Source organism: Piliocolobus tephrosceles, chromosome 9 (assembly GCF_002776525.5).
Source record: "Piliocolobus tephrosceles isolate RC106 chromosome 9, ASM277652v3, whole genome shotgun sequence".
NCBI classification, from domain to species: Eukaryota; Metazoa; Chordata; class Mammalia; order Primates; family Cercopithecidae; genus Piliocolobus; species Piliocolobus tephrosceles.
Window position 1 is genome coordinate 65109862 of NC_045442.1, and position 25057 is coordinate 65134918.

Below are 25057 nucleotides of genomic sequence, written 5' to 3' on the forward strand. Positions count from 1 at the left end.
TCTGTTTATTTCCTTTTTTTTTTTTTTGAGACGGAGTCTTGCTTTTTTGCCAGGCTGGAGTGCAGTGGCGTGATCTCGGCTCGCTGCATCCTCTGCCTCCCGAGTTCAAGCGATTCTCCTGCCTCAGCCTCCCCAATAGCTGGTATTACAGGTGTGTGCCACCATGCCCCACTAATTTTTGTATTGTTAGTGGAGACGGGGTTTCACCACGTTGGCCAGGCTGGTCTGGAACTCCTGACTTCAAGTGATCCACCCACCTTGGCCTCCCAAAGTACACAGATTACAGGTATGAGCCACTGTGCCCAGCCTTGTCCATTTCTTTCTTTCTTTTTCTTTTTTGAGATGGAGTTTCGCTCTTGTCGCCCAGGCTGGAGTAGAATGGTGTGATCTCGGCTCACTGCAACCTCCACCTCTCGGGTTCAAGCGATTCTCCTGCCTCAGTCTCCTGAGTAGCTGAAACTGCAGGTGCACATCACCACATCCAACTAATTTTTGTATTTTTAGTAGAGACGAGTTTTCACCATTTTGGCCAGGATAGTTTGAATCCCTTGACCTCATGATCCGCCCACCTTGCCCTCCCAAAGTGCTGGGATTATAGGCGTGAGCCACTGCTCCCAGCCTCATTTTTTTTTTTTTTTTTTTTGAGATGGGGGCTGGAGTGCAGTGGTGTGATCTTGACTAACTGAAACGTCCGTCCTCTGCCCCCGGGTTCAAGTGATTCTCCTGCCTCAGCCTCCCTAGTAGCTGGGATTACAGGCATGCACCACCACGCCTGGCTAATTTGTGTATGTTTAGTGGAGACAGGGTTTTGCCATGTTGGCCAGGCTGGTTTGGAACTCCTGACCTCAAGTAATCCGCCCACCTCGGCCTCCCAAAGTACTGGGATTACAGGTGTGAGCCACTGTGCCCAGCCTGGTCCCTTCCTTCCTTCCTTCCTTCCAGCCTGGTCCCTTCCTTCCTCCCTCCCTCCCTCCCTCCCTTCCTTCCTTCCTTCCTTCCTTCTTCTTCTTTCTTTTCTTTCTGTCTTTCTTTTCTTCTTATTTTGAGATGGAGTTTCGCTCTTGTTGCCCAAGCTGGAGTCCAATGATGTGATCCCAGCTCACTGCAACCTCTGCCTTCCGGGTTCAAGCGATTCTCCTGCCTCAGCCTCCTGAGTAGCTGGGATTACAGGTGCCCGCCACCATGCCCTTCTAATGTTTGTATTTTTAGTAGAAACAAGGTTTCACCATATTGGCCAGGCTGGTCTCAAACTCCTGATCTCAGGTGATCCACCTGCCTTGCCCTCCCAAAGTGCTGGGAATACAGGCATGAGCCACTGCGTCCAGCCTGCATTTATTTCTTACACCAGTTGCAGAATCTAAAAGTCTGAGAATCGTGTATAATGTATCTGTTTCCTTTATACATCATTTCTACTCCCTTGAGTATGTCCTTGCAATTTCATCAACTAGTAGTTCTTGAATTCAGTTATGGTGTAGCCCCTACTTACCTTTCCAGCCTCATCTTATACATACTTCCCTCTCATTTTTTCATTTTGTGCACACACGCCATACGTGCCATGGTTTGTTTGTTTGTTTGTTTGTTTTTTGGGTGGAGACAGGGTCTCATGCTGTCCCCCAGCCTGGAGTACAGTGGCGCAATGGCTTATTGGAGCCTCAACTGCTTGGGACCAAGTGATCCTCCCACGTCAGCCTCTCAAGTAGCTGGGATGACACATGTGTGTCCCTACACCTGGCTAACTTTTTATTTTTTATAGAGATGGTATATCCTTATGTAGTCTAAGCTGGTCTTTTTTTTTTTTTTTTTTTGAGACGGAGTCTTGCTCTGTCGCCCAGGCTGGGGTGCAGTGGCCGAATCTCAGCTCACTGCAAGCTCCGCCTCCTGGGTTTACGCCATTCTCCTGCCTCAGCCTCCCAAGTAGCTGGGACTACAGGTGCCCGCCACCTCGCCTGGCTGTTAGGCTGGTCTTTAACTCCTGGGTTCCAGCAGTCCTCCCACCTTGGACTCCCAATGTGTTGGGATTATAGGCATGAGCCACCATGCTGGTCAGCTCTTGAATTTGTAGTTCTACCTTGCCTAGCAACTCCTACTCATCCTTCAGATCTCAGTCCAAAGCATCACTTTTTAGGGAATCCTTTCTTGCCCCAAGTTAGGTCAGGTTGTCCTCTTACAAAGCCTCATTGCCTCTTAGACCCGTGCATCATCCATTACATTCATTATCTAAATTTATTTGTGTGCCTAATTATTTGATTAATGTTCATCCTTCTGACCAGGATATGAAGACTATGAGGACAGAAGCAGTCTTTTTTTTTTTTTGAGACGGAGTCTCGCTCTGTCGCCCAGGCTGGAGTGCAGTGGCGCAATCTCAGCTCACTGCAAGCTCTGCCTCCCGGGTTCGCGCCATTCTCCTGCCTCAGCCTCCCGAGTAGCTGGGACTACAGGCGCCCGCCACCACGCCTGGCTAATTTTTTCTATTTTTAGTAGAGATGGGGTTTCACTGTGGTCTCGATCTCCTGACCTCGTGATCCTCCCGCTTCGGCCTCTGAAAGTGCTGGGATTACAGGCGTGAGCCACCACGCCTGGCTAGCAGTCTTATTTTTGTTCACTTTTTTATCCCTAGTGCCCAATATGTTGTAGGTCATTATATATTTGTGGAGTAATAGGTGGTCATTGCCACTACCTTAGTGAGGCCACTGATAACTCTTTATTTCCTTTTTTAGAAACAGGGTATTGCTCTGTCATCCAGGCTGGTGGGTGGGTGACAGAACCCAAAAAATAAATGTATATATATAGAGAGAGAGAGAGACGGAATCTTGCTGTGTCGCCCAGGCTGGAGTGCAGTGGCACAATCTCGGCTCACTGCAACTTCCGCCTCCGAGGTTCCAGTGATTCTCCTGCCTCAGCCTCCTGAGTCTCTGGGATTACAGGCACTCGCCACCATACCCGGCTACTTTTTTAGTGTTTTTAGTAGAGACGGGGTTTCACCATGTTGGTCTCAAACTCCTGACCTCAGGTGATCCGCCTGCCTTGGCCTCCCAAAGTGCTGGGATTACAGGTGTGAGCCACAGTGCCCGGTCGTATAATTTAATATGTTCATGATATTTTCCTCCTTATAGTCATTCAATTGTTTCATATTGTCCTCAGGATAAAGTTTATATTCTATTCCAATCTCATCTCTCACTCCCTATCCTCTCACCCCCGCTCCCTTTTCACACTGTTTCAGCAGTGCTCAAATATTTGTAGGTTTCACTTCCCACTCTTTATGTATGATATATCTTCTACCAGGATCTCCCTAGCCTTCTGCTCCTTCTTTTACCTAGTGGTTCCTTATGATGTTAGGTGTCAGCTTCAGTGCTGCTTTCCCCTCAAACAAGATTGAGTTAGATTTCCCTCCTAAGTATTCCTGTAGCACTCTGAACCTACACCTGTGATAGCACATGTCATACTTATTGAAGATGCCTGTCAGCTGGTGGCCCCAGAGTTGTGTTTCTTTATGAATGTTCTAGAACCAGGTATAATTCAGACAGATAGCAAGTGCTCACTGAATTCATTCATGTATGCATTAAACTATTTAGATACCAAGGCTGAAATACTGTTGGGGTTAAATTATTGTTGTGAACTTTTGTTTTTTGAGACGGAGTCTCGTTCTGCCGCCCAGGCTAGAGTGCAGTGGAGTGATCACGGCTCACTGCAACTTTCACTTCCCGGGTTCAAATGATTCTCCTGCCTCAACCTCTTGAGTAGCTGGGATTACAGGTGTGCACCACCACACCTGGCTAATCTTTGTATTTTTAGTAGAGATGAGGTTTCACCATGTTGGCCAGGTTGGTCTTGAACTACTGACTTCAAGTGATCCACCCACGTCAGCCTCCCAAAGTGCTGGGATTACAGGCGTGAGCCACTGAGCCTGGCCTGATCATTGTTATGAACTTTTTGACTTTAGTATAGTGGCCAGGAATACTAGGAAGTGTATTTATAATACCAGGAAATTTGTAATCTGGTATTATAAATATGAAGTGTATTTATAATACCAGATGAAGATCAACCTAATATAAATAGGTTCAACATCACTAAAAATTACAGACATGTAAATTAAAACATCATTGGGAAATTATTTTTGCCTATTAAATTCACAAAGATTATAATGATTTATAATATACAAGCTGGGTGGGGTATGATGAAATAAATACTCAGAGTATTGAAGAATAAAAGGTACACAACTTTTTTTTGTAATATAGTTTTTTTATAATACAGTTTCTGTTAAAATGCTACGATATAGTTTTTTTATAATACAGTTTCTGTTAAAATGCTACGTGTTCATAATTTTTGACCCAGAAATTCAACTTCTAGATATGTATCCTACTGAAATATACAGATACTGAGGCATCCAGAGATACAAGTACAAAGTTGTTCATTGCAACATTGTTTCTTTCTTTCTTTCTTTTTTTTTTTTTGAGACAAAGCTTTATTCTTGTCCCCCAGGCTGGAGTGCAATGGCATGATCTCAGCTCACTGCAACCTTCGCTTCCTGGGTTCAAGCAATTCTCCTGCCTCAGCCTCCCAAGTAGCTGGGATTACAGGTGCCTGCCATCACACCCGGCTAATTTTTTGTATTTTTAGTAGAGACAGGGTTTCACCATGTTGGCCAGGCTGGTCTCAAACTCCTGACCTCAGGTGATCTGCCTGTCTTGGCCTCCCAGAGTTCTGGGATTACAGGCATGAACCACCGTGCCTGGCCCATTGCAGCATTGTTTCTAAAGGTGAAAATTTGAATACAGCCCAAAAGTTCATCAGTAGGATCCATATGAATAAATTATATACAGTTTAAAAAAATTAAGTAGCATTTTATCTGTAGATGTGGATAGCTAAGATACACTAAATTTATAAAGTAGGTTACAAAACCCTACCTATGTAATATCTCATGTTATAAATAAATACATAAAGTCATAGTATATGCTTGTGTAATGTGAGTATGTGTGTATTTAAAAAAAAAAAAAAGTGGCCGGGTGTGGTGGCTCACACCTGTAATCCCAGCACTTTGGGAGGCTGAGGCCGGCAGATCACCTGCGGTCAGGAGTTCAAGACCAGCCTGATCAACATGGTGAAACCCTGTTTCTACTAAAAATACAAAAATTAGCTGGGCATGGTGGCAGGCACCTGTAATCCCAGCTACTCGGGAGGCTGAGGCAGGAGAATCACTTGAACTTGGAAGGTGGAGGTTGCAGTGAACCAAGATCACTCCATTGCACTCTATCCTGGGCAGTAAGAGTGAAACTCTGTCTGGGAAAAAAAAGAAAAAAAAGTCTGATAGAATATTTACCAAACTCTTAGCAGTGAATTATTTCTAAGTGACTAGTATTAGGGGAGCTTTTACATTTTATGTTAAATATTTTCTGTCATGTTTGACTTTTTTTAAACAGTAAGCATGTGTTGTTAAAATTACCAAAATAAGATTTAAAAACATGCAAAAGGAGCACAGACTAGATGATGTTGTGGTGCTATCAGTTGCAAGTATGAACTATACACTTAATTTTCTCCCCCTTTCTCAAATAGAATGCCCAGTGTTTACATGGGGACATTGCACAGTCACAAAGAGAAATTACACTAAAGGGCTTCAGAGAAGGTAGTTTTAAAGTTTTGGTGGCAACCAATGTGGCTGCCCGTGGTTTGGACATTCCTGAAGTTGACCTGGTGATTCAAAGTTCTCCTCCTCAGGTAGGAAATGGGATTTAATTTGGGAAAAATAAGAGCAATTTTATAAATTCCCATTTGATTTACAACATATTGCTTGGGATGTGAAAAATATGTCATCTCTTCTTGCTCTTAGCCATTTTTTGTTAGTGTGGTATTAAATTGATCAGATTCTGATACCTTTGCAGATGATTAACTCTGTTGTTTGGATTTGAAACATTGAGCAACAAAATCAGGCAGAGAATTTTTAAAAATTGTCGTGTAAAGAAACCTGGGATGAAGTGGATTAAAAGGTTTTAAATCATACTGCCTTTACCCCAAAATCCACACATATAATTGTTTGGAATGTTGAAAAGGGCAACAGTATTGAAATAAATATATTATTATTAACATTATTATTTGGATTCCAGAATGACTGGAACTTGCTAGAGCTTTAAAAAGTATTACCTCTTATAATCTTTAGGATGTTGAGTCCTATATCCATCGCTCTGGACGCACAGGTAGAGCTGGACGGACAGGGATTTGTATATGTTTTTATCAACCAAGAGAAAGAGGTCAACTAAGATATGTGGAACAAAAAGCAGTAAGTAGAGTTAAATTATTTCAGGCTTATTGTCTAAATAGTGCCTTAAAAGAGAGTTCTTATATTTATTCTCACAAGTAGGTCTTCATAACTTTTCTCAATTTAAGCTGCATTTGGATGTGAAGCCTGTGGAGATCTAAATTTATATTAGCTTCAAGACTTTAATACAGCTTTTATTTTGAAGACAGTGGAGCTGACTTTCTCATCTTTTCCTTGAATTTCTCTCTTCGTACTAAAATCAGAAGTGCATTGTGATTTCACTGCTTCTTAGTCCAGCATTGTAAATGGGTGACTAAAAGATTGTCTTGGAATAATAGTTAAGATTCTTTTAAGTAATGGTACAAGTTTCTTGAGAAACTGTACATTTTCTGTGGTCTGAATTTTCACAGTTTTTCCTAATTTTATGTGTTTTTATATGCTATTTCATATACTTTGTAAAATAAGGAAAAAAGCTGATAGATTTAAACATCTTTTTTTTTTTTTCCCCCAAATCAGGCTTGTTTTACAAGTGAAATTCCGTGATTGTAACTAAGGGGCAATTCAAAAAATTATTTTTCTCTTTCTGAAATTTGTAATTGATTATTTATTAGAAAAAAACAGATCTTGGCTGGGTGCAGTGGCTCACGCCTGTAATCCCAGTACTTTGGGAGGCGGAGACGGGCAGATCACTTGAGGTCAGGAGTTTGAGACCAGCCTGCCCAACATGGTGAAACCCCATCTCTACTAAAAATACCAAAATTAGCTCGGCATGGTGGCAGGCACCTGTAATCCCAGCTACTGTGGAGGCTGAGGCAGGAGAATTGCTTGAGCCTGAGAGGTAGAGGTTGCAGTGAGCCAAGATCACGCCACCACACTCCAGCCTGGGCAACAGAGCAAGACTCTGTCTCAAAAACGAGAAAAAAAAAAAAAAAGATAAAACAGATCTTTTAATCTGCTAGGGCTATGAAATCTTTAAATCCAAGAAATAGAAATTCAACGAACTATTAAAATATTAATTTAGGAATTAATTGTAAAGACTTCCATTTTTCTTTAATGTAACTCTTTCATTTTCAGGGAATTACTTTTAAACGTGTAGGTGTTCCTTCTACAATGGATTTAGTTAAATCTAAAAGCATGGATGCCATCAGGTATGCTTTCTGAACTTGCTGAATAATTGTTTCTTTTGTATTAGGCTATTCATCTGTAAGCTCTCCCTGTTTAAATAGCAGAAAATTTTAATCACCAGTTTTACAAGCAGACATTTAGTTATATTAAAATATAAAAATGTGGCTGGGCACTGTGGTGCATGTCTGTAATTCCAGCACTTTGGGAGGCTGAGGTGGGCAGATTGCTTGAGCTTAGGAGTTTGAGACTAGCTTGGCCAACATGGCAGAACCTTGTCTCTACAAAAAATACAAAGATTAGCCAGGAATGGTGGCGCATGCACCTATAGTCCCAGCTACTTGAAAGGCTGAGGTGGGAGGATCGCTTGAGCCCGGGAGGTTGGCTGCAGTGAGCCAAGATCGGGCCAGTGCACTCCAGACTGGGTGACAGAGCAAGGCTCTGTCTCAGAAAAAAAAAAAAAAAATTACTCTCTCTTTTTCCCATTTATCCTCTTATCTTTTATTTTTTCCCTGTGTCTTGACCAAGAATACTATTTTTAAACCATAGGTCTCTGGCTTCCGTTTCTTATGCTGCTGTTGATTTTTTCCGACCATCAGCTCAGAGACTGATAGAAGAGAAAGGGGCAGTGGATGCATTGGCTGCAGCTTTAGCCCACATTTCTGGTGCATCAAGCTTTGAACCACGATCTTTGATCACCTCTGATAAGGTAGAAATCTGTGAGAAAATTGTACATGAGTGGGAAAAGGTTAAAATTGAACTACAGTAAATATTGTATAGTGAATTACTGTGCTTTTTGTGCAGAAAAAAACTGTTTTGCTCTATGAGAAACTTGTCTCTTTATTTCCTCTACTCCCTAATAAATCGTTTTTTGACAATCACCTCTTCTAAATTTTTCAAATCCACAGAAAAACTGAAAGAATAATGCAGTAACCACATACAATCCACCTAGATTCAACTGTTAAAAGTGTGTATCATTTGCTTTATATCCTTTTTGAGCTCTTGATTTGTAATTAAAAAAAAAATGACATGTAATAATTGTACATATTTATTTATTTATTTTTTACAAGAACACAAATCCACGTTTATTTATTGATTTTTCATTAGTTTAAATCCTTGAGGGGTACAGCATCACTCAGATTCTGTGTCCAATGGCCTTAGCAGGAAGATTGCTTCGGAATTTGGCACAAACCATGCCACTGTTTCCATGGGCCCGAGTTACCTTTCCCCAGATGACTCTGGTTTTATTTGGTTTGCCGCCTGGAGTCACTGTGTTGTTCTTTGCTTTGTATACATAAGCGCATCTCTTGCCCAAATAGAATTCTGTTTCATCTCGGGCATAAACACCTTCAATGTTAAGAAGAGCTGTGTGCTGCTTTTGGTTCTGGAGACCCCGCTTATAGCTGGCAAAAATGGCCTTGGACCACAGCCTTCCAGACATAGTTCCTTTTAGAAGTCCCGTTCCCAGCAGGCCTCCACAGGAACCAAGATGGCGGGAAGAGGAATTGTACATATTTAAAGGGTCTGTAGTGATGTTTCAATACATACTCTGTATAGGGATCAGATCAGGGTCATTAGCATATCCATCGTCTTAAACATTTATCATTTCTTTGTTTTAGGAACCATTCAATATCTTCCTTCTTGCTTTATAACTTTATAAGTATATATATATTTTTTGAGATGGAGTCTTGTTCTGTTGCCCAGGCTGGAGTGCAATTGCACGATCTTGGCTCACTGCAACCTCTGCCTCCCAGGTTCAAGCAGTTCTCCTCCTGAGTAGCTGGGACCACAGGCACATGCCACCACGCCCAGCTAATTTTTGTATTTTTAGTAGAGATGGGGTTTCACCATATTGGTCAGGCTGGTCTCAAATTCCTGACCTCAGGTGATCCACCCTCCTCAGCCTCCCAAAGTGCTGGGATTACAGGTGTGAGCCACCTCACCCGGCCTGTATTTTTTTTCTAAACCATTTGAAAGTAAGTTGAAACACCGTGATATCATCCCTAAATACTTCAACATGCATCCTCTGAGAATAAGGATATTCTGCTACATAACCACAATCTAATAAGCTCATCTGTGAAAAGTAATGATAGTTCTGTATCATCATCTAATATTTAGTTTATATCCATTTTTTTCTCATTATCCTGAAAATGTCTGGGTATTTGGAGAGAAATATGGGAAATGCTTACTTTGCACAGACCTTTGTTTATTGAAACTTGTATCCCAGAACCTACATTTCATTTTGTAAGTTTCCATGGAATCCTGCAAAGTAAGAAATAGATTACTTTTAATCTATTTAAAATTAACACCGTAGCATGCAAAGTAAGTAAATGCCTGTGTGTGTGTGTGGAGGGGTTGTGTAAGTGTGACACCATCTGAACTCGCCTGCTGCCAGGTTCGTATCACGTGCCAAAACATACCACACCAGAACCATTGGTGCAGGAAGCTCAGAGATTTTTTACTTATTCAAGTGTAAGTGAGGGGAGTTTCTTGGTGAAGAGAATTTTAAGTAAGACTTCTTTTATGTCTGAGTGGAGAGAGAGAGAGAACGAGCCTGGTCCTGGAGACATCTATAAGACTAGAGCCTGCTGGTGGGATTTTCAAATAACAGAACAGACTAATTTTGGGCAGCACATCCCTGTGATGGGGAGGAGGGAACAAAAAGGGCAGGGCAGGTTCACTTGGATGTGACTTATTTGGTGTAGTGCAAATGAATGCAGCTGGGGTATCTAATGGTTTCTACCTGGTAGGTGTTAATAGTTTAGCTAAATGTCATTTTGCTTTGAGTGACTTATTGGGCTCCATTCCATTTATCCGCATGTATACATATACCTGTTTGTCTGTATCTTTTTAAAAATTCAGAATCTAGTTAAATATGTTACACTTGGTATTATGTCTCTTTAGTCTTTTTTAGTCTGGAACTGTTTTCTCATCTTTTTAATTTTTTTCTGATACTGATTTGGTGAAGAGTCTAGGTTGGTTGTTTGGTATAATATCTCACTGTCTGAATTTGTCCGAATCTCTTCAAGCATCATTTAACTTTTGCCTTTATCCTCTTTTAAACTGGAAGTAATATCAAAGCTTGGTTTTTATATTTAGGTTAAATATTTTTGGCAAGGGTACTTTATAGTTAATATGTACCTCATACTGCATCACCTTAAGAGGCATAAAATGTTAGGTTGTTCCAGTACTAGTAATGCTTAGTTTGAGCATTTGTTTAAGATGGAAACTGCCATATTTTAAAGGTGTATTTTACTTTTTGTAATTAGTAACTTGTGCGGTGATACTTTAGCATTGAGCAAATATCCTATCCCTAATAACCCACCAAATGCTTCTTAAGACTGTATTTAAAACATACTTTTTTAGAAAGCATTGAGATTTGAGCTAAGAAGTACCTAAGAAGTTATTTAGTCTCAACCCTCATCCAATAAAGAATACCTCTTTGGCAGGTGGGTCATTTAATCTCTGATTAAATATCTTAGAAACAGGGTGTTAGTGGCTTTAAATTTCTTTCATGGGTTAAACCAAAATCCCGTCTTTATCATGAATGTCCTATAGGCTTTTCCTCTTGCTGTCTCCTTGATATAATCTCTTATCACTCTCCCCTTTCTTATTTCAGACACCCTAACCTATTTGGTTTTCCTCAGACGTAAACTTAACTATTACACAAGGCCTTTGCGCTTACTTTCATTGTCTTGAATGTTCTTTCCCTCTAATAACCATGTTGCTTCCTCCTTTATTTCATTCTGGTCTCTGCTCAAATATCATACCAGAGAGGTCTTTCTTGATCACTCTAAAATAGCTTACTCCTCCCTGTACTCTTTGTTCCCTAAGCACTGCTTTATTCCTATTCGTGATGCTTATTACTATATGATATTCCATATATTTGCTTATTTGTTTACTGTGTACCCCCCCCCCCCACCCCCCATACAGGTGTAGGTACATGCACATGCACTAGAATCTACTCTCCATGAGAGAAAGGACTACTTATTGCTGAATCTCTAGCACCTAATACAATCTGTGGCACATACATAGGGGGCACTCAATAAATATTTGTTTGCTGAATGCATCCCCATATCTTCTTAATGTTGATTCTTTTGCTATTAGTGAAGCTTTACAGAACAAATAATTTTTGCTTATGTAACAGTCCTTCAAAAGTTTAAAGAAATTGGTCAGCCATGGTGGCTCATGCCTGTAATCCTAGCACTTTGGGAGGCTGAAGCAGGCAGATCACTTGAGTCCAGAAGTTCAAGACCAACCTGGGCAACCCCGTCTCTACTAAAAATACAAAAATTAGCACGGCATGATGGCACACACCTATAGTTCCTGATGCTTGTGGGGCTGAGGTGAGAGGATTGCTTGAGCCCAGAAGGTTGAGGGTGCAGTGAGCTGAGATTGTGCCACTGCATTCCAACCTGGGTGACAGAGTGAGACCCTTTTTTTTTTTTTTTTTGAGACGGAGTCTTGCTCTGCCGCCCAGGCTAGAGTGCAATGGCCGGATCTCAGCTCACTGCAAGCTCCGCCTCCCGGGTTTTACGCCATTCTCCTGCCTCAGCCTCCCGAGTAGCTGGGACTACAGGCGCCCGCCACGTCGCCCGGCTATTTTTTTGTATTTTTTAGTAGAGATGGGGTTTCACCGTGTTAGCCAGGATGGTCTCGATCTCCTGACCTCGTGATCCGCCCACCTCGGCCTCCCAAAGTGCTGGGATTACAGGCTTGAGCCACCGCGCCCGGCTGAGACCCTTTTTTTTTAAAAAAAAAAAAGGTTAAAGAAATTTATGTTGTATTTATTTATTTTTTTGAGACAAGGTCTAGTTCTGTCACCCAGGTTGGAGTGCAGTGGTGCAATCTCGGCTCACTGCAACCTCTGCCTCCTGGGCTCCTGGGCTCAAGCCTCCTGAGTAGCTGGGACTGTAGGAGTGCGCCACCATGCTTGGCTTTTTTTTTTTTTTTTTTTTTTTTTTTTTTGTAGCAGTGGCATTTCACCATGTTGCCTAGGCTGGTCTCAAACTCCTGGGCTCAAGTGACCCTCCCGCCTCGGTTTCCTAAAGTGCGGAGATTACAGGTGTGAGCCACCACACCCAGCCAGGATTTTCACTCCAAGCTGACTTTGATTCCCTCAACATTTCCTTAATTCTTCAATTCCTTGTTGTCTTTCTTGGCTCTGGTTTGCTTAATTCTTAATTCTCTCTTAAAGCATAATGGTTAGAATTAAATAGAGTTTTGCAGCAGTACATAGGATAGTACTTTCAATTATCTGTAAACACTATTCTAATAATGTAGTTTCAAAAAATTTTTTTAGCTGCAGTGTTATATACTTTTGGCTCATAAGAAATGCACAGTTACATCTTGAAGGATTATAGAGTTAGAATTTCATTGTACTGCTGCTGCTGATTTATTTCCAAACATAATGTGGTTTTTATTCCTCAAGGGGTTTGTGACCATGACTCTGGAAAGCCTAGAGGAAATACAGGATGTCAGCTGTGCTTGGAAAGAACTTAACAGAAAGCTGAGTAGTAATGCAGTGTCTCAGATTACCAGAATGTGCCTCCTGAAAGGAAATATGGTAGGCTTTTCTAGACAATTAAAAAGCTTTTTAATCAACTACCCCAAATGTTTACACACACTAGCAAATTTTGTTTTCTCTTTGAAGCCTAATGGCGTGAATAATACTGTTTTCTCTGTGTTAGTTTGTTTCCAGTTATAAATTTGGGGCATTATATATGTAACCCATTCCTCTAGAGCTATAAGTCATTCTGTTCAGTTTGACTATCTGATACCCAAGTTATCTAAGTTTCTGCCACATACCGTATGTGGTTGTGTACATGTGTTTATTCTCTTTTTATTTTTTAAATTTTATTTATTTACTACTTTACAGTGATGAGGTCTCACTATTTGCTCAGGCTGGTCTTGAACTCTGGAACTCAAGTGATCCTCCTGTCTTGGACTCCCAAAGTACTGGGATTATAGGTGTGAGCCACTGCACCTGGCCTTTTTGTATTATTATTTTTATTTTTGAGACAGAGTTTCACTCTTGTCACCCAGGCTGGAGTGCAATGGCACGATCTTGGCTCACTGTCACCTATGCCTCCTGGGTTTAAGCAATTCTCCTGCCTCAGCCTCCTGAGTAGCTGAGATTACAGGCGCCCGCCACTATGCCCAGCTAATTTTTGTATTTTTAGTAGAGATGGGGTTTCACCATGTTGACCAGGGCTGGTCTCGAACTCCTGACCTCAGGTGATCCTCCTGCTTCAGCCTCCCAAAGTGCTGGGATTATGGGCATGAGCCACCATACCCTGCCCATATTATTATTATTATTATTATTATTTTTTTTTGGTAAAGACGGGATTTTGCCATGTTGCCCAGGCTGGTCTTGAACTCCTGAGCTCAAAGGATTGACCTGCCTCAGCCTCCCAAAGTGCTGGGATTATAGGCTTGAGCCACTACCTGGCATGTGTGTTTATTTTGTAAGACTAAGTAGCTTATGATTGCAGTAGTTAAGCAGCTCTATAATTTTGAGGACATGCAGGTTAGTTTTTAAGTGGCCTGCTCTTCGTTGTTATTGAATTAATGATATGAATTAAATAAATATTTTAATACATTTAGATAGCAAAATTAAAACTTTAGTCTTGTGACTGATTTCTTCTAATGGTTTTGAAAAATGATGTTATGTTATTAATTTAACTTTATAGGTTCATTCTAGCTTGGAATTTATTAACTAGATTGTTTATTGCAAATAATCATCTCTCTCAAAGTTTAATATTACTTACCTTTAAAAAGGATGTGGTGGCCGGGCGCGGTGGCTCACGCCTGTAATCCCAGCACTTTGGGAGGCCGAGGTGGGCAGACCACGAGGTCAGGAGATCGAGACCATCCTGGCTAACACGGTGAAACCCCGTCTCTACTAAAAATACAAAAAATTAGCCAGGCGTGGTGGCGGGCGCCTGTAGTCCCAGATACTTGGGAGGCTGAGATAGGAGAATGGCGTGAACCCAGGAGGCGGAGCTTGCAGTGAGCCGAGATTGTGCCACTGCACTCCAGCCTGGGGGACAGAGCGAGACTCTATCTCAAAAAAAAAAATGGATGTGGGGCAAGTATGAGACAAATACATACTTTCAGGAAAAAAATGTAGAAGGGAGGGAAAAAACAACAAGACATAATAGGCCAAACTAGTTGCTGTACTTGAGTATTAAATTAATTTTCAGCTTATTGACAACTAAGACCATGGAAGAAACATCTTGGGTTATATAATTCTTATCTAATAAATATTGCAGCTTTTTTCTTTTTTTTGAGACAGGGTCTCACCCTGTCACCCAGGCTGTAGTGCAGTGGCATGATCTCAGCTCACTGCCACTTCCACCTCCCAGGCCCAAGTGATCCTCCCACTCTCACCTTAGCCTCCGGAGTTGGTGGGACTACAGTCATGCGTCACCACACCTGGATAATTTTTGCTTTTTTTTTTTTTTTTTTTGTGGAGATGGGGTTTTCCCTATATTGCCCAAGTTGGTCTCAATCGAATTCCTGGACTCAAACAATCTGTCCACCTTGGCCTCTCAAAGTGCTGGGATTCATTAACTACCACGCCTGGCCTATTGGAGCTCTATAAATGAAACTTTCTGTCATTAAATTTTAAAAGAAATGTATTAGAAGGATCATTTTACAGGGGACATGGAACAACATACAGTGTCTACACAGACTCTTCTAGAAAATACTCTAGATTCTTAGCAGTAGTTGTAAATTCTTATTGGATACTGTGTTTAGTTACCTTTTTAAATTTAGAAAATATATTAAGCAGCCACTGAGTCATGCATTATTAGTAAAATAAAAAAATCAACACATATGCATGTAATTTAAAATGTTTTGCTTTGTTTTGCTTTTAGGGTGTTTGCTTTGATGTTCCCACAACTGAGTCAGAAAGGTTACAGGTATTTTTAAAATTTTATCTTTTAAATAGTTGAGTACATTCTCTAACATTTAGATTGGGATATTTTGGGAATCATAGTCACAATGTCATTATTGTGCCTAAATCAATGAAGAATTCCTTAATATAAAATAACCAGTCTGTCTCAAACTTAAATGTCTTTTTAAAGAGATGGAGTCTCTCTCAGTCTGGAGTGCAGTGGCATGATCATCGCTCATGCAACCTTGAATTCCTGGGCTGAAGTGATCCTCCCACCTCAGACTCCCAAGTAGCTAGGACTACAAGGCATATGCCACTATTCCTGGCTAACATGTGCCACCACACCCAGATAACTTTTTTTAAAAAAAATTTTTAGTAGAGATGGGGTTTCTCCATGTTGGTCAGGCTGGTCTGAAACTCCCGACCTCAGGTGATCCACCCGCCTCGACCTCCCAAAGTGCTGGGATTACAGGTGTGAGTCACTGCTCGGCCTCCTGGCTAATTTTTTTAAAAAATTTTGTAGAGACAGAGTCTGTAGCACAGGTTGGTCTTGAACTCCTGGCCTCAAGTGATCCTCCCACTTTGACCTCTCAAAGTGGGAATATTGGTGTGAGCCACCATACCCAGCAAAAAATTTTTTATTATAAATCATTTCAAACATGTTTTTTAGATGAGGGACTTGTATAATGAATTTCCATGTACCCAACACTCAGCTTCAACAATTACCAGTTCATGACCAGTTTTGTTTCATTTCTGTGTTCATCTACAAAAGAATGCAGAAAAGTGGGTACTTTTGAAATACTAGGTATTCTGTCATTTCAACCATAAACATTTGCATATTTCTAAATATTAACAACTTTAAAAAATACATTATCATGATACCATAATTAAACTCCCCCAAATTAATAATTCCTTATTATCGTCCAATTTTGTTTAAATTTTTCCATTTGTTTCCTAACTTTTTTAAATATAGGGTCCATAAAGCTCATACATAGTAATTTGATGTTTCTTAAGTCTCTTTTAATATATAGGTTCTTTCTGCTCCCTCTCTCTCTTCTAAAAAAGTATCCCTGTATTTTATCTGTTGAAGAAAGAAGTTGTCTACTGGATTCCCATAATGAAGAATTTGTCTATTATGTCTCAGTACATACTTACATATCTACTTTGAAACAAAAATGAGTATTCTGCTTTTGAAGTCTTTTTAAACATTCAGAATATATTAAAGACACATTTTTGTGTCAATAACACAGTTCCTTTTTTTCTTTTCTTTTTATATTTTAATTTATTTTATTTTATTTTTTTGAGACAGAGTCTTGCTCTATTGCCAGGCTGGAGTGCAGTGGTGCGATCTCAGCTCACTGCAACCTCCGCCTCTTGGGTTCAAGCGATTCTCATCCCTCAGCCTCCTGAGTAGCTGGGACTACAGGTGCGCGCCACCACGCTCGGCTAATTTTTTGTATTTTTAGTAGAGATGTGGTTTCACCGTGTTAGCCAGGATGATCTTGATCTCTTGACTTCATGATCTGCCCGCCTTGGCCTCCAAAAGTGCTAGGATTATAGGCTTAAGGCACTGCGCCTGGCCTTTTTATATTTTTAAATAGAGATGGGGTCTTGCTATGTTGCCCAGGCTGGTCTCAAACTCTTGGTCTCAGTGATCCTCCCACCTCAGCCTCCCAGAGTATTGGGTTCACAGGTGTGAGCCATTGCACCCAGCCACAGTTACTTATTTTTAATTACTCCCTGACATTTTGGCATTTGGGTGGCTGGTTTTCTTAACCAGTGTCCGATTTTCTGAAATTTATATTTTTTCTAAAATTTACTATTATTAGGACTGCCCTAAACATTGGTATAGCTAATTCTTTATGCATTGCCATGTTTATCTCTTTTTTAAATGTGATTGCTTGGCCAAAAGGTTTGTGCCTTTTTTTTTTTTTATTTTGGTTATATATTGCCAAACCCACAAATGGTATGTTCATTTGTCTTTTCCCAAAAAGTACCAGTATTGGAAAGAAAGATAGCCTTAGCAACAGGGTGTCTTAATAACAACTTTTTTTGAGACAGAGTCTCCCTCTGTTGCCCAGGCTGGAGTGTAGTGGCACGATCTAGGCTCACTGCAACCTCTGCCTCCCAGGTTCAAGCAATTCTCCTGCCTCAGCCTCCTGAGTAACTGGGATTACAGGCACCCACCACCACACCTGACTAATTTTTGTATTTCTAGTAGAGTTGAGGTTTCACCACGTTGGCCAGGCTGGTCTCGAACTCCTGACCTCAAGTGATCTGCCCACCTCAGCCTCCCAGAGTGCTGGGATTACAGACATGAGCCACTGTGCCCAGCCAATAATAACTTTCTTTGCCAACTCATGATCACAATAAGGAACAGTTAGTGTAGTAAGATATAAAATAGTGATGTTCTTATGGGTTACCGATTTGTATATCTTCACTTGTTTACTCCAATATCAAAGTGTTTCCGGTGGCTACATTTTTTAGTCCTTGGCTGGTGTTGACTTGTATTTAATCTCCATCATGGGCTCTTTTACTTTTTGCTTGTCAGTATACCTGCTGAAAACAATGCACTACTTATTAATGGCCTATCTGCATTTTGCTGAGATACCAAATAGTGCTGTTTTAGAATGTATAAACGGAGTATAATGTATACTTTTATATATTTATTTAATCAGTATATTTATTAATACATAGTATAATTTTGAATGTATATTTATTTATTAGAATGTATATTTATTTAGAATGTTAGAATTTATTAGATAAATGTGCTGAGATACCAAATAGTGCTGTTTTAGAATGTATAAACTGAGTATAATGTATACTTTTATACATTTATTTAATTAGTATATTTAATTCGTAATATGTAGTATAATTTTAGAATGTATATTTAGAATGTTAGGATTTATTTATTAGAAGTATACTTATGTAGAATGTTAGAATTTATTTAGAATGCATATTTATAGAATGTAATTAGTATATTTAATTAGTAATACATAGTTTAATTTTAGAATTTATAAACTGAGTATGAATTTATGATCTTGAAAATTGAAAATATTTTTGCTTATTTTCTGGTTTTCATTTTTGTTCCAGATACTTTAACAGAATAGATGGCCTTTAGCTAATAGATATGAAAAAGGTGTCTTCTATACTTACATGTTTGCTTATGGTTTCTATTTTGCATTTATATTAATCCTGTAAATTCCCCTAACAGGCAGAGTGGCATGATTCCGACTGGATACTCTCAGTGCCAGCCAAATTACCTGAAATTGAAGAATATTATGATGGAAACACATCTTCTAATTCCAGACAGAGGAGTGGCTGGTCAAGTGGTCGATCGGGCCGGTCAGGCCGGTCAGGTGGTCGATCTGGTGGCCGGTCAGGTAGACAGAGTCGACAAGGGAGTCGCTCAGGAAGTCGACAAGATGGTAGAAGACGAAGTGGGAATAGGAATCGATCAAGAAGTGGGGGCCACAAACGGAGTTTTGACTGAGTATTTGATAGTTAATCTACCAGTGTGAGCTTGCCTATTTCTGCCTAATCATGTACATTATCCACCAAAAATTAGGTCATCATAGTTGAGGTATGTGTCTGCTATTTGCAAAGAAGTTGGTCGTATTTTTTTAAAAAGTATTTCACAAGAATGGTTGTAAACAAATCTACTTATCCAGTTATACCTTTGAATAAAAAAACCTCCTTTTATTGTCTCTTTTCACTTACGTGTTAAGAATTTTCTCAATGTAATCTTAAAAATATCTTTGCAAACTTGGCAGTCAGGCCAAGTGTGGTGACTCATGGCTGTAATCTCAGCACTTTGGGAGGCTGTGGTGGGCGGATCACTTGAGGTCAGGAGTTTGAGACCAGCCTGACCAGCATGGTGAAACCCCAACTCTATTAAAAATACAAAATTTAGCTGGACATGATGGCGCACACCTGTAATCCCAGCTACTCGGGAGGCTGAGGCAGGAGAATCACTTGAACCCGGGAGGTGGAGGTTGCAGTGAGCCGAGATCATGTCAGTGCACTCCAGCCTGGGCAACAGAGTGAGACTCTGTCTCAAAACAAACAAAACTTGGTAGTCAAGCTAATCTTAACATAAGATTACCTGCATTTTGCAAAATGCGATGTATTTGTATTCATATCATTCCTTCCATAGGTTATGTGATAAAAATAAGAAGTTCCCTTCTACATTAAAGGACTGTGTAAACTGGTGACATGGTTAGTTAGGTGTATCATTTTAGTCTAGATACAGTTAATTAAAAGGGTGTGCAAACAGTGCATACTCATTAATTTATTCCACAGATACTTATTCAGTTTCTACTATGTTTCCATCATTATGCTAACCACTGGGGAGTATAGTTGTGAATAAGGCATAATCACTATCCTTAAGAAACTTAGAGTCAATTATTACAGACTAACAAATGAAAGCTAAGACAGTGGTAGGTATGGGATGCTAAGGACCTACTTGGGGTGCACCTGACCAGTTTTAGGAGTCAGGAAGGCCTTTTAAAAGTGATGTCCAACAGAGAAATAAAGAAGTATCCATTTAACCACATGTATGTACAGGTGGGAAGAGGAGTTTAGAAGGGAGAGGGCTTACAGGCAGAGAGAACAGCATATGTGGAACCCAGAGGCAAAGAATAGCATGGTAAGTCTGAGGTTTCCATATGATAGAGAACAGGAATAAGAGACCGGTTTAGTATTTAACAGATTTTAAAGACCTTATGTACGTTGTTAAGGAGTTTAAAGCTTTTCTTGAAGACAGTGGGTAATCATTTAAGGGCTTAAAGTAAGGAGTAACATGATTTGATTTACATTTTAGAAGGAATGCTGGCCACACTGAAGACACTGAATTGGAGAAAAGCCAGACTGGAGGCCTGGAGACCTCTTAAGATGCCATAGCAGTAATCTATGGTAGAGATCTAGCTGGTGATCTGAACTAATGCTAAGTAACATATTTTGAGGGATGAGAACTGAGGCACTTGAGAGGTTGTTAACTTGTCCAGAATCATGCAGCTGGATGTGAGGTAAATGAGGATTTGAACCAGAAAAATGTCTAGCTTCTGAACCAGCACTCTTAACCACTGTACTAAATAGTGACAGTGGACATTGAGAAACATGGATAGGTTTCAGAGGTTTTTTTTTTTTTTTAATATGGAGTCTCACTGTGTCGCCCAGGCTGGAGTGCAGTGGCGCGATCTTGGCTCACTGTAACCTCTGCCTCCCAGGTTCAAGTGATTCTTCTGCCTCAGCCTCCTGAGTAGCTGGGACTACAGGCACATGCCACCATGCCCAGCTGATTTTTTGTATTATTAGTAGAGACGGGGTTTCACCGTGTTAGCCAGGATGTTCTCGATCTCCTGACCTCGTGATCCACCCGCCTCAGCCTCCCAAAGTGCTGCGATTACAGGCGTGAGCTACTGCACCCAGCCGGTTTCAGAGTGAGGAGACAGAATTGTTAGGACTCAGATAGTGGATTAAAAGATGAGAGGGAAACAGAATAAAACCTAGATTTTGTTTTTTTTTAAGATGAGGTCTCACACCGTTGCCCCAGCTAGAGTGCAGTGGCTCAATCTAGGCTCACAGCAACCTCAACCTCCTAGGCTCAAGTGATCCTCCCACCTCAGCTACTCTAGTAGCTGGGACTATAGGAGCATGCCACCAAGTCCAGCAAAAAACCTAGATTTTTTCCCTGAGATAGGGTACTAGGAGGAAGAGCATGAAAAGTTATATGAAGAGGGATTGGGAATATGATTAGTTCAGGATTAGATATATTTTAATATTAAGTAACCCATGAAATATGTAAAAGGAAATAAACGGTAGACAATTGGATTTGTAATTCTGAACCTCAGGAGAGATATTTGTCCTAGAGAGATAATTTTGGGAATGATAGACCAAAAAATAATTATAGTTAAGCTAGTAGATGAGATTATCCAAGTATGGTAAGAGCAGAGGACTGAGGAGGGAAGCCAGAGGGCTACCAATGAACTTAATTCATAGTAGAAGAAAGAGGACTCCATTGAGAAGAGATGAGGAGGACAGAAAGCCCAGGAGCCTGTTTTAGAGGAAACAGGACGAGCTGGAAATGGCCATTGGATTTGGCAAAAAAAACTTTATAGGGAGCAACCATAGTAATAAGAGTATTGAGAATAGAAGCTATTTAGCTTAGCAGTGGGTTCAGTAGGAAATGGGAGATGAAGTGGTGAGAACAAACATGAAGATCTCATTCTGAAATTTGATTGTCAGTAGGGAAGAATAAGCAAAAGCTGGAGATAGAAGGACATGAAATTCTGGCAAGGATTTTCTGTGTATGTGTGGGAGGTGGGGTATTTGAGCATGTTGAAATGTAGGAAGAAGCCCTAAAGGAGAGAGGGCAACATGAAGTTTCAGGAGAAGGAATTTATGGGATCAAGCACACAACTAGAGATTTTAGCTTTAGTTATTCATTGTTTATTTTTTTAAAAGTTTATTAGGCTGGATGCATTGGCTCATGCCTGTAATCCCAGCAGTTTGGGAGGCCAAGGCGGGCAGATCACCTGACGTCAGGAGTTCAAGACCAGCCTGGCTAACACAGGGAAACCCTGTCTCTACTAAAAATACAAAAATTAGCCGGGTGTGGTGGCAGGTGTAATCCCAGCTACTCGGGAGCCTGAGGCAGGAGAATCGCTTGAACCCGGGAGGCGGAGGTTGCAGTGAGTGGGGATTACGCCACTACACTCACAGCCTGGGTGACAGAGTGAGACTCTCTCTCAAAAAAAAAAGAAAAAATATATTTATTGATTGATAGAGTCTTGTACTGTTGCCCACGCTGTTGTGCAGTGGTACAGTCATGGCTCATTGCAGCCTCGATCTCCCAGGCCCAAGTGATCCTCTTACTTCACCCTCCTGAGTAGCTGGGACTAGAGGTGTGTGCTACCATACCCAGCTAGTTTTTGTGTTTTTTTTTTTGTAGGGATCGAGTCCCATTATGTTGCCCAGGCTGGTCTGAAACTCCAAGGCTCAAGCAATCCTTCCATCTCGGCGTCCCAAAATGCTCAGTTGCAGGTGTGAGCCATGTGAGCCACTGTGCCTAGGCTTTTTTTTTTTTAATTGGCTGTGTTGCCCAGGCTGGTCTTGAACTGGACGCAAGTAATCCTCGTCTCAACCTTCTGAGTAGCTAGGATTACAGTGCATGCCACTGTTCCTGGCTAGAGATTTTAGCCTTAGATAGCATAATATTTTGTCAGGGAGAAAGTATGATTATCTTGCAGATGTTAAGGTAACTATAGGTGGAGCAACTGAGTGATTTCCTGTATTAACACAGCATTCTGTTGTAGGAATGAAGATGAGGGATAGTTGACTGATCCAGGATTGGAGTTTCACTTTGTGAGTGAAAGGATGACGAGGTAAAGATGCCAAAGACTGGCAAAAGTGATAGGAGTAATGGTCCATGGAGTCTAGACTGCCTAGGGATTGAAGTGGAGATGGGGTTGATAACAGAGAATGTAGAGGAGGCAAGGGACTGAAGGTCTGTGAGGGCTGTCTGAACTTGAGATTTCAAGAATGGAGCAACTGGGGAGAAGCAAGTGCAGGGTATGACCTTTGTCTGTTGGGGCAAAGGTCACTTCAGTTGCGGTGGTCAAAGCAGTGGGTACATGGGTGGTACCCAAGGACAATGAGGTCTCCTACGATGAAAACAAGCCAGGACTGCAGTGAGGAAGACTAACTCGATTCGAAAATATCAGTGAATGGTGGGGATTGGGAAATTACCTGAATGAGGAGGGGTATAGGGTAACATTATGCCTTATCTTTAAAAGGACAAGAGCTTTTACATCAAAGTGGAGTAATGGTTTGAAAATGGATTTCAGGAAAAGAGGACGCTGACATCAACTGGGATATGTGGAATTTCAGGGAATAGGCAACATCTGTGTGTGAAACCTGCAGAGGGTGGGTTTTCAGAAAGAGCCAGATTTCAGTTAAGCCAAGGAGGCAAGGAAGGACTTTCAGTGCTGGCTTGTGGACAGTGGAAGTTTTGATTTGGGGGACTAGTGTTACAGACAAGACACAACTGGGGGGGAAATCCCAGTCTGCTTTGCATTTGAGCAACTGAGTTGTATAACCAAGATGAAGTGGGCTCCATTCATATTAAGTTGCATGAGTACTAATATATTCAGTCAGAATATGTTGTGTGCCTACTATGACGCGGGCAATATGTTTTGGGTTAATAAGCAGTGCCCAGTCTCTCTACTCTGGAGCTCAGAATCTAGTGAAATAAGTGGACAAATAAACCTATGTCTATGGGAATGACTAAGTACAATGATTTGTGAATACTGAGCAAGGGCACCTGGTCCTGGAATGGGAATGGGAGTGGGAGTTCAGGGAAAGCTTTTTAGACATGATGACTGAGCATTAAGTAGGTAAAAGAAACAGGAAACTGGGAATAGGCATCCAGGCAAAGTCACAGAAAAGCTGATGAAACAACATGGTCTTAAGTATGGGGAGTAGCTCTTGTTGCTGGGATCGTGACTATGAGGAAGGCAATTGTGAGAACAAGGCAAGATGTATTTTATCTTGGAGGGCTTTGTAGGTCTTGTTTTGGATAGCCATTGGAGGGTTTCAGGGAAGAGTGAAAAAGATAAGTATGTAGGTAAATGCCAACAGGGTGGATGGGTTTAAGAGAGTCTACCTGCTAAAGGTCAGCTGCTCCTATCAGCAAGGGTCCTAACAAAATTAAATAATAGCTTTCCATATGTTTTGAAAATAGGATGGGGCAGGGCAAATTTCTCATCAGATTCGTAGCTTTGGGCTGCACTTGGCCGCTGGTATTACTCTTCTTCCTTTTAGAAGCCAGTACCTTCATGGCTCCATTTTTTGGCTTTTGGCCTCCTGTTTGGTACTCTGTGCTCTAGTCATTTAACAGCTATTTGAACTAGAATCAGTTACCCTGATCTTCAGTTTTTGAATTTATAAATGAAATAACATCTGTTTTATTCTCTCCAGCTTTAGAATTATGAATTCACTTAGGTTTAAATCTTGAGAGTCCTCTCTCACATTGTTTTTGTTTCCTATATTTTGGGGATAGTGCTTAACAGTAGTTTTTAAAAACCATATTCCTTTTTTTTTTTCCTTATAAGTATACATGTCAGGCAGAGTGCAGTGACTCACGCCTGTAATCCTAACGCTTTGGGAGGCCGAGACAGGTGGATCACTGAAGGTCGGGAGTTGGAGACTAGCCTGGCCAACATGGTCAAACTCCATCTCTACCGAAAATACAAAAATTAGCTGGGCGTGGTGGTGAGCGCCTGTAATCTCAGCAATTTGGGAGGCTGAGGCAAGAGAATTTCTTGAACTCAGCAGGCGGAGGTTGTACTGAGCCAAGATCACGCAACTGTACTCCAGCCTGGACGACAGAGTGAGACTTCATCTCAAAAAAAAAAAGATGTCCATTGTTGGGAATCTGAAAAAATAGAGAAGCAAATGGAAGAATATAAAAACCACCCATAGTCACATTACTCAGAAATAATGACTGCTAACATTTTATTTTGTAGACTTTTGAATTCATTGTGTGTGTGTATACATGCTTTTAAAAATAGAAATTCTCCCTCTCATTTTGTGAAAACTTACATCATCCAGATCAGAGGAAATGGGCCTGGCAAAATATTGATATTTAAGCATTCAAGGATATTCAACATTTCCTATCAAATTTTTTTCTCTATTTCCTTTGTTTTTTTTTTGGAGATAGGGTCTTGCTCTGTCACCCAGGCTGGAGTGCAATGGTGCAATCTTGGTTCACTGCAACCTCCGCC

At 40.8% G+C, this 25057-nt stretch overlaps 1 protein-coding gene and 1 pseudogene across 3 annotated transcripts in view; one reads left to right on the forward strand and one right to left on the reverse strand.

The window, feature by feature from the left end:
• The window catches only part of DDX50 (DExD-box helicase 50), a 47686-nt gene extending 28699 nt beyond the window's left edge, over positions 1 to 18987 (forward strand). For all 3 annotated transcript variants that reach the window (XM_026455319.1, XM_026455320.1, XM_026455321.1), the window contains 7 exons: positions 5551 to 5712; positions 6152 to 6271; positions 7325 to 7398; positions 7922 to 8081; positions 12804 to 12938; positions 15253 to 15297; positions 18487 to 18987. In XM_026455319.1, the coding sequence (XP_026311104.1) occupies positions 5551 to 5712; positions 6152 to 6271; positions 7325 to 7398; positions 7922 to 8081; positions 12804 to 12938; positions 15253 to 15297; positions 18487 to 18765 (975 nt within the window). In that variant the 3' untranslated portion in view covers positions 18766 to 18987. The remainder of the gene's footprint in view (positions 1 to 5550; positions 5713 to 6151; positions 6272 to 7324; positions 7399 to 7921; positions 8082 to 12803; positions 12939 to 15252; positions 15298 to 18486) is intronic.
• LOC111537922 lies at positions 8453 to 8813 on the reverse strand (annotated as a pseudogene).
• Positions 18988 to 25057: the final 6070 nt, after the last annotated feature.